This window comes from Leucoraja erinacea, chromosome 14 (genome assembly GCF_028641065.1).
Source record: "Leucoraja erinacea ecotype New England chromosome 14, Leri_hhj_1, whole genome shotgun sequence".
Classification (NCBI taxonomy): Eukaryota; Metazoa; Chordata; class Chondrichthyes; order Rajiformes; family Rajidae; genus Leucoraja; species Leucoraja erinaceus.
This window is the reverse complement of record NC_073390.1, coordinates 39,139,046-39,149,389: the sequence shown is the minus strand read 5'-3', so window position 1 is coordinate 39,149,389 and position 10,344 is coordinate 39,139,046. Positions and strand designations below refer to the sequence as shown.

General features: G+C 42.3%; 1 protein-coding gene across 1 annotated transcript in view; it reads right to left on the bottom strand.

The window, feature by feature from the left end:
- Positions 1–171: 171 nt before the first annotated feature.
- Positions 172–10,344, bottom strand: part of LOC129703609 (intestinal-type alkaline phosphatase 1-like) — a 29,470-nt gene continuing 19,297 nt past the window's right edge. Inside the window, exons 7-11 of the mRNA XM_055646209.1 lie at positions 10,200–10,269; positions 7,382–7,520; positions 5,577–5,767; positions 4,218–4,334; positions 172–2,577 (exon numbers count right to left, since the gene is read on the bottom strand). Coding sequence (XP_055502184.1) covers positions 2,318–2,577; positions 4,218–4,334; positions 5,577–5,767; positions 7,382–7,520; positions 10,200–10,269 — 777 coding nt within the window. The 3' untranslated portion in view covers positions 172–2,317. The remainder of the gene's footprint in view (positions 2,578–4,217; positions 4,335–5,576; positions 5,768–7,381; positions 7,521–10,199; positions 10,270–10,344) is intronic.

Here is a 10,344-nt window from a genome sequence, read left to right as displayed (position 1 = left end):
TCTGTGAAGTTCATTGCCTCAGGCAGCTGTGGAGGCCAAGTCTTTGGGTGTTTTTAAAGCAGAGCTTGACAGATGTTTGATTAACAAAGGTTATGGGGAGTAGGCAGGAGAATGGGATCAAGAAGGAAAAATAGATCAGTCATGGTTCAATGATGGAGTAGACTTGATGGGCTGAAAGACCCAATTCTGCTCCTGTCATTGGCATGTTATTCAAGGTGACATCTGTCTCCAGAACAGCCTTGTCTGTAACACTGACAGCCTATCAAAGGTGAACAAGTCTAAAGGTCAATGCAGGTTTAACCTCTGAGCTTCAAAACATGAAACAAAACAATAATTTTTTAATAAAAATTTTAGTTGAATTATGAATACATCAAAATACATGCCTTTTAATTGCCTTTATGAATAAATGAACTATCATTCCCAGAATCATCCTGAAAATAAGCACCTTACATTCATAAGTACCTTCAGCAATGAGCAAGATCCAAACAAAGTCGATGCCATAGACACACGTGGAACAGAGGCAACTACTAAGTATTGTAATGTATTTATACATATTCATGTATATGTTAATGAGTTGGTGTTCAATATAAGCAGGAAATATTTGGGTAATAAATCTCTCTCGTGATCCAGGCAACCTGCATGTAAGTTGTTATTCATTCTTTCGTCCGTAATATAACAAGGATAATTTAAATATTTATATGCATAGGATGCTGACAAAAAATGTCAATTCCTTTTAAGGCAATTTGTTGTATTGAGCAAACATGAACACAGTTGTTGGATATTTTGTCTTTAAAATTGACTTCTATTTGAACCATTGAGTCTACTGCAAACCTATCCTTCTGAAATTAAAGTGAGTGTACAAGTGTTAAAAACACTAACTGTTGCCCAGATAACTTGTGTGTCAGTAGATTAACTTCATCCAAATGGGTCATCAATGTATTTTAGGGTGTCAAAGGTTTATGGGGAGAAGGCAGGAGAATGGGGTTGAGAGGGAAAGATAGCGCAGTAGACTTGATGGGCCGAATAGCCTAATTCTGCTCCTATAACATGTACTTTAGGAAAATATGTCAATCACCTCTGTGCAGGTTGCTTGTGACTTCCAGTCTGATTTGACATCGGACTGGAAGTCACTACAAATGCTGGTTTACACCAAAGATAGACACAGAATGCTGGAGTAACTCAGCGCGTCTGGCAGCACATCTGGAGAGAAGTCTGCTGACTGGTTAGCATGCAAGAAAAAGCTTTTCACTGTACCTCGGTACGCGTGACAATAAACTAAACTGAACTGAAGAAATGAGTGACGTTTCGGAGCGAGACCCTTCTTTGGACGAATTGTCATCTCCCTTGGCCTGATCCTTCCACAAAGCTATCAAAGACAACAAAGATCCCCAGGCCAAACATACAGAGGCAGGGAATGAATATCCATGAGGGAGGAGGATCTAGCAGTCTTACACAAGTGAGAAACAGACCCCATAGGAGAAGTACAGACACAAAAGGTACAGAGGTGGTGCGTGAGCGATGAGAGGGTTGTGTGAATGCCTGGGAGTAAACCTAGGACCCAGACAGCGACAAAACAAAACTGCAGTAGTTGGGTTCAGGAGGTACGACCCAGAGTTTTATTTTAATAAAGTATCATGTATATTGTTCTGTGATTGGTCAGTGCAATAACTCATGGTAGAGTTGCTGCCTCACAGCACCAAAGACACGGGTTTCGATCCTGACCCCCGGGTGCTATTTGTGTGAAGTTTGCAAATTCTCCCTGTGTTCCATGTGGGGTTTCTCCGGGTGCTCTGGTTTCTTCCCACATTCCAAAGGCATGTGGACTGGTAAGTAATTGGCATCTGTAAATTGCCTCTAGAGTGTAGGGAGTGGATGTGAAAGTGAGATCACATACAGTGAGTGTGAATGGGTGGTTGGTGTGGGCTCAGTGGGCCAAAGGGCGTGTTTCCATACAGCATCTCTACTGATCTGTCCCTGACCTGAACCAGCTTACCCAGTCAACATTCAAAATCCAGTTTACATTCTATTCTTCAAGTATTTCTGCTAAAAAACTGCACAAATGCAAGAATAAAATCCCAAAAGGTAATGACATTTAAACTCGAAGCCAAAGAAAATATTAATATTTTCATTTTTTGTAAAGTGCATTAGATTTTACATTATACAAATACAAGATTCTGAAGACATCACATATGATAGTATTTGTTTTGTTAACTAAATAGTCAACTAGATAAAAGAGAAGTTGATTGGAACTGGTAAGGATGACCCCTGCATTTAATTATTCATGTGTATTGCATTATAAGTTTGCATTAAAGATTAATCAATAGTTGAATAAACAGGGTATCAATATCAGGATAGTGAGGAGGTTAGTGGGCTGGAGTGAGAAAGCAGCGTTGGTATTGCAGTCTGCGTATGGCTCAATGCAAGCGGCATACGCTATCACGTGGGCAATGTAGTTCTCTTCGTGTGTTTTGTGGAACAGATAAGCCATGGGACCTTTCGCATAGATCGCCACATCCTCCCCACCATGAGTCTCCGATTCCAACGGAACGGCAGCTTGTTGCATGTATTCCTTGCCTTCTGCAAGAAAGAGAATATTTCACTGTACCAGATAGAGTCCACATGCACTATACACAAAATGCCGGAGTAACTCAGCGGGACAGGCAGCATCAATGACAGGTACCAATGACTAGTACATCCACCTATTTAATCCCATCTGATTTTTACATTGTGATTAGACATTAGTACTGATGTAAACAAAACACAAAGTACTGGAGGAACCCAGAAGGTCAGAGCATCTGTGGAAGGAATAGACAATATTTTGGGTCAGGACCCTTCTTCAGACGAAATAAGGGAAAGAAAGCTGGTAAAGGGATGGGACAAAGCCAGGCAAGTGATAGATGGCTAGAGGTGAGGGTGGTTGGATTGCTTTGTTTCAACATAAGGCTATCAAAGTTTGATTGAAATGCAGGAATATTCCCTGTAATCTTACAAAAAAACCTTGGAGAAACATTTGCTATTGGAGCTGCCTGTTTCAGTTGGGACTGACTGCAGCCATTCAGTAAGTGTCACACGCTTGCTGTCTCCAACGTCATGGCACTCCAGCAGGCTGGGATCTGGTGGCAGATGGTGTCCAGCTGGGATGGCATTGCCAGTGGAACCCTGGGCATCACCACTCGGATACTGTCCATGGTAACCCCAGACACCCATTTCAGTGCGAGCTCCTGGCTTGTGCTGAGAAGGTTACGTGATTTATTTTCCAATCCTTTAACATGCTTTAGTCATTGTTTCCAAAACAAAGTTTTTCTTCATTTATTTAGTCATACAGTGTGGAAACGGGCCCTTCAGCCCAACTTGCCCACACCGCCAACATATCCCAGCTACACTAGTCATAGAGTGATATAGTGTGGAAACAGGCCCTTAGGCCCAACTTGCCCACACCGCCCAACATATCCATGTACATTAGTCCTATCTGCCTGCCCTTCATCCATATCCCTGTCCTATCCATGTACCTGTCTAACTGTTTCTTAAATGTTGGGATAGTCCCAGCCTCAACTACTTCCTCTGGCAGCTTGTTCTTTGTGTGAAAAAGTTACACCTCAGATTCCTATTAAATCATTTCCCCTTCACCTTGATCCTGTGTCCTCTGATCCTTGATTCCCCTACTCTGGGCAAGAGACTCTGTGCATCTACCCAATCTATGACTCTCATGATCTTATGCACCTCTATAAGATCACCCCTCATCCTCCTGCACTCCAAGGAATAGAGACTCAACCTCACCCTATAGCTTGGACCCTCTAGTGCTTGCAACGTCCTCATAAATCTACTTTGAACCCTTTCAAGCTTGACAATATCTTTCCAATAACATGGTGCCCAGAACTGAACACACTACTCTAAATGCGGTCTCACCAACGTCTTATACAACTGCAACATGACCTTCAATTTTTATTATTTGTAAAAGTCTATGAATGGCCCAGACATTTATTTACAAGCCATCAAAGATCTTACTGGTTTTGACAGATACAGAACTCTGGCCCAGAGCTAACTTGCCAGCTAACTAAGCTGCCAAAGCCATTCGACAGGGAAGACCCCACACTCAAACAGCTGCGTCCATTGAAGTCTGGTAATATCTAGCCCAGGTGGGCAGGGACAGGCAGGGACTATGGTTACTGACTGCACGGTGACCCAGAGCCATCCCAGTAAACACAAAGCTTCCTTACCAAAGGCAGTGGATGTTATGTTTGGTCGAGTGCCGTTTGTAATTACATAACCAGGCCCATTTCCGTACAAGATGCTTGTATATGGTTTATTATCCGAAGCGTCGGCTGGTGCCAATCCTGCATATGAAAATGTTATTGTTAACGAGTCAAAAGCTACCAAATCAATAATCAGTATTCAGTCATTTATACTGGTCATCCACAAAAGGGAATAGAATTTCTCTTTTGTATACAGACTGAGAATTTTACCTTAATTTCAATAAACTATATGTTGGTTCAACATCGTATTAAAAATATAATAATTACTGCACAATTAACACATTTGAACTTTTAAGCTCAGCTTGATTCATATATAATTTATATTTTGTTTAACTATCCAATAAAAGCATCACTTTGCCGAATGAAAAGCTAGGACTTAAATCTTCCTCAGCATCTCAATTGGAGCTGAAATCCAACATCAATATGTTTCACACAGGTTTTTAAACAATGCTCTAATGACAAGGTTACTGACATTATTTGAAGGATATATTCAATCCGGGACCTTTTAAACTAATTTGTTTCTTAACTTTCATAGACCAATTTTATTTTGTTCAGTTTTCTCCACACCAGCATGTCTCTGAAGATAGCGGTGTTAACAATTGTAATCTATGAGCAATATCTAAACACATGTTGAAACAACTCAAGGAATACTGGTATAAAAATCACATGCAATCTAAATCATTGTACACTTTGTGTATCAATTGGAAACTATTGTAAGATACATTATGTTTAAATTTCCAACATAAAATCTAAGCTTCTAAATCGTGGTCTAGTTTGATTCTAACAACTTCAGATCGTGTCATAAGAAGTTACACATCAATAAGAATAAATAAACCTGAATTGTCAGTCACCTTTCAAGGGGATCTAACCAACAAAAATGCAATCATTAACTTTTTATTTAAGTCATTTATTTTTCAGCAAAGGAAACTTTTTTTTGTATAGTTTATTGTCAAGTGTACCGAAGTACGGTGAAAAGCTTTTGTTGCGTGCTAACCAGTCAGCGGAAAGACAATTCACGATTACAATTGAGCCATTCACAGTATACAGATACATGATAGGGGAATAACGTTTAGTGCAAGGATAAGCCAGTAAACTCTGATCAAAGATAGTCGGAGGGTCACCAATGAGGTAGATAGTAGGCCGATGCAGCGTGAGGTATAAATGGAGTCAATGGAAGGGAGGTTGGTTTGTGTGATGGTCTGACCTGCGTACATAATATGCTGCAATTTCTTGCGGTCTTGGATGGAGCTGTTCCAAAACCAAGCTGTGATGCATCCTGATAAAATGCTTTCTATGGCGCATCTGTAGCATAATGTTACTCACCAAATATTGAATTGCCACGATAGGTTTTCCCCCCAAAGCTAAAGACATGTGAATGATCTGCAGTGACAATGGTGAGGGTATCCTGATCACTGGTCAGTTTACTGGCTCTTTCAATAGCTTCATCAAATTTCACTGCTTCGTGTAGAGCATACGCTGCTATTCCATCATGATGGCCATGGTCAATTCTTCCACTTAAACAGAAACTCAATCTTTAGTTTAATACTTGGACATTCAAACATAGTTTCTGAACATAAAAACAACACCTGCTCAGATGACTCTTTGGCTAATCTTCACAAATGTGATGCAGCATTGGATTTGCAGCAGAGAAGTAGTGCATTCAGTCCAATAGAACAGTGCAGTTTTTGGTTATTGATTAGAGCTACAACTCGTGGAAAAAAGCTGTTTTTATGTCTGGCCGTGGCAGCTTTGACAGTTCGGAGTCGCCTTCCAGAGGGAAGTGATTCAAAGAGTTTGTGGCCAGGGTGAGAGGGGTCAGAGATGATCTTACCCGCTCACTTCCTGGCCCTTGCAGTGTACAGTTCGTCAATGGAGGGGAGGTTGCAGCCAATAACCTTCTCAGCTGATCGGATGATTCACTGCAACCTCCGGGTATCGTGCTTGGTGGCTGAGCCAAACCAGACCATGATGGTGAAGGTGAGGACAGACTCTACGATGGCCGTATACAGTTGGACCATCATTGCCTGTGGCAGATTGTGTACAATACAGCACAGGAACGGGCTGAAGGATTGTGTTTGTACAAACACCCACAATGTTTGTGCTGAGTTTGATGCCCTCATCAGCCTATACATGATCCATATCCCTCTATTTGTGGAGAAACTCAGCGGGTGAGACAGCATCTACGGAGCGAAGGAAATAGGCAACATTTCGGCCCGAAACCCTTCTTCAAAGTTTCGGCCCGAAACGTTGCCTATTTCCTTCGCTCCATAGATGCTGCCTCGCCCGCTGAGTTTCTCCACAAAATACTGCAAACATTGTTGTTTTTTTATTTGTGTCCTCATCAAGAAGTGTTATTCTCTTTGCAACATTCGAATACAGACTTACAATAGTTTAAAAAGAAACTGCAGATGCTGGAAAATCGAAGGTAGACAAAAATGCTGGAGAAACTCAGCAGGTGAGGCACCATCTATGGAGCGAAGGAAATAGGCAACGTTTTGGGCCGAAAAGTTGCCTATTTCCTTCGATCCATAGATACTGCCTCACCCGTTGAGTTTCTCCAGCATTTTTGTCTACTCACAATAGTTTAGTTTAGTTTAGAGATACAGCATGGAAACAGGCCCTTCGGCCCACTGAGTCTGCACCAGCCAGCGATCCCCACACATTAACACCATCCTACACACACTAGGGACAATTTACATTTGCACCAAGCCAATTAACCTACAACCCGTACGTATTTGGAGTGTGGGAGGAAACCGGAACACCCGGAGAAAATCCCATGCAGGTCACTGGGAGAACGTACTCCGTACAGACAGCACCCGTAGTCAGGATGGAACCCCGCTCTCTGGCGATGAGACAGCAACTCTACTGCCGCGCCACCGTGCTACCCTCAATAGTGATAGGATAGTGTTCTAAATTCCAATGAAAACTGCTTGGAAATGGAAGAGTAGAATTGTGTTGTGTCTCGTATCACTCTTGCTAATCCACTCCTATCCGTTAACCGAAATGTAAAGAATAGTATTCATTCTTCAAAAATTAGTTTTGTGATGTGTAAGAAAGTGACACGAGAATACAGATTCAAGCCTGTAAACCACGGAGATTTTATCAAATAAAACAAAGCTTTGAAATACTTATCTTCAACAAAAAGGAAAAATCCTTTAGGATTCCTACTGAGAATTTTAATGGCTTTTTCAGTCATTTCCATAATAGATGGATCCATTGTCTTATTCCGATTTAAATCAAATTTCATATCTTTGGGTTCAAACAAACCTAAAAGCAAAGTGTTACATCAATTACTCATTTTTTAATCATCTTGAATATTTAGTACAATTGAGCCCATTTAGTTTAGTTTAGTTTGGAGATATAGTGTTGAAACAGGCCCTTCAGCCCATCGAGTCCACGCCAACTGAGGATCACCTGTACGCTAGCTCTGTCCTACACACCAGGGACAATTTGCAGAAGCCAATTAATCTGCAAGCTTGCACATCTTCGTAATGTGGGAGGAAACCGGCGCACCCTGAGAAAGCCCATGTGGTTTACAGAGAGGACGTACAAACTCCATACAGACAGCACCCGTAGTCAGGATTGAACCCATGTCTCTGGTGCTGTCAGGCAGCAACTCTACCGCTGCGTCACTGTGCCACCCCGAACTTAAACCCTGACTTCACAGAATCGGCACTTTTTGTAACAGTAGTGACTTTTTTTCCACACTCACCTTGTCAAACCTGACATTGAAATTGATACCTCAATGTGGGCTAAAACAATTCTCAAAGTAATGTTTTCATCTTCGCACATTCCAAAAAGATGAAGATTTAGCTCCAGGTGACAGCATCCAGAGTCCCCTGTACTTCTAGTTCACCATGTCAAGCCAACACCAAGATCATACTGTCTTTCGGACAGGACGCTGGACAAAGCTCTATCTATTTCATTGAGTGGATGATTTTATAAGATGAGCAGCAACCTTGGGAAATCCTCAGGAGTGTTTAATTGTCATATGTATCAGAAACTCAACAATGGAACTCTTACTTGCTACAAATGCAATATAACACAGATAAATTATATTAAAATACAATCAATTAGTAACTGTGATACTAGGTAAGCATTATAGTTCTAAATCTGGTTTCCATCCTATCACCGGGTGGCGCTGTTAGCGATGGCAGCCTCACCAACGGTCTGTCTGTCTTTTCGTCTTATTTGTTATTTTTAGTGTGTTTTAAAAAGTTTGAGTTAATATTCTCTGGTTTGTTTAATGTGTGTGTGGGGGGTGGGGGAGGTGGGGGAGGGTGTCAGGGGAAACATTTTTCAATCCCTTACCTTGCCGGAGATGCGATTGTTTTCCGGATCGTATCTCCGGTTGCTCTGCGGCCTAACATCATGGAGTTGGCGGCCTTGCTCGGGACTGACTTTGAGCTCCACTGCGGGGCCGTGGACTTACCATCGGAGCCTGCGATCCCTTGCCTGGCATCAATGCTCCAACCGTGGCCTGCAGATTTCAACCTCGAGGAGCTCGCAGTCTCGGTGATGTCAGAAAGCTCCAAGTTGCAGGAAGTTTGACCAGGGAACCCCGACCAGGGGACTGATCGTCGGGCGTGGGGAAACTGAGATCCCCCCCCCCCCCGATGTGGGAGCTTGATCGCCCCGATGCGGAAGGCCCAACCGCCGATTTTGTGTGCCAAGATCGTCCCGTCAACGGAAGGCTCGAGGCCCCCGGGAGAACAAAGAAGGGAACTTTTTTTTGCCTTCCATCACAGTGAGGAATGTGGAGGAGTCACTGTGGTGGATGTTTATGTTTAAAAGTATTTTGTGTGTTTTGTTGCTTTTTATTGGTATGACTGTATGGCAAATCAAATTCCTCGTATGTTGCAAAACATACTTGGCTAATAAAGTATGATTATGACTACACAGGAGTTTGCTGTCACAGTTTGGTTGCCAGCATCCCTAAAGATTCATAAAGTTTGTTGGTAAGAACCTTGAAGTGTTGGAAAAGGGATGTGAAAGACATGAAATAATTGCAATTTTTTTTTCTTCCTTTGATATGACTTCATCATAACTGTCACGGTTCTCTAAATATATTTTAATTACTTCCAAGTTAAGATCAAGAAGGAACATATTATTGAAACATATACGATTATTAAGGGTTTGGACACGCTAGAGGCAGGAATCATGTTCTTGATGTTGGGCGAATCCAGAACCAGGGGCCACAGTTTAAGAATAAAGGGTAAGCCATTTAGAGCAGAGATGAGGAAACACTTTTTCACCCAGAGAGTTGTGAAACTGTGGAATTCTCTTATTCAGAGGGCAGTGGAGGCTGGTTCTCTGGATACTTTCAAGAAAGAGCTAGATAGGGCTCTAAAAGATAGCGGAGTCAGGGGATATGGGGAGAAGGCAGGAACGGGGTACTGATTGTGGACAGTCAGCTATAATCACATTGAATGGAGATGCTGGCTCGAAGGGCCTAATGGCCTACTCCTGCACCTATTGTCTATTGAATCAACTCCACAATAAGAATCCAAGTAGCTCACCGATAGCCTTTAAATTGAAGTTTAGTTTAGAGATACAGCATGGAAACAGTTCCTTCGGCCCACTGAATCCATGCCGACCAGCGATCCCCGCACACTTGGTTCTTGTTCTTGGTTTCTTGGTCCTCCAAAATATTCCAAATGGAATTTAAACTGGAGGTGGTTAAACTGGCACCATCCTAAACACACTCGGGACAATTTACATTTATACCAAGCCAATTAAGCTACAAAACTGTACGTCTTTGGAGTGTGGGAGGAAACCGGAGCACTAGGAGAAAACCCGCCAGGTCACGGGAAGAACGTACAGACAGCGTACAGACAGCACCCGTAGTCAGGATCGAACCCGGGTCTCTGGCGCTGTAAGGCAGCAACTCTACTGCTGCGCCACCGTGACGCTTGTAAAGGCGGAGGGATATTTTTCGGGACTCACCCATCAAATATCTGGTTTTCCGCTCATCAACAGCATCAAAGTCACTTTTGTTCCAAACATACTTTGCATTCTGGAAGACAGCAGCATGCAGTGTTTTAGAATTAGCATGTGATCATTGTTTTAAGCAAGAAAAGTAATGAAAAAT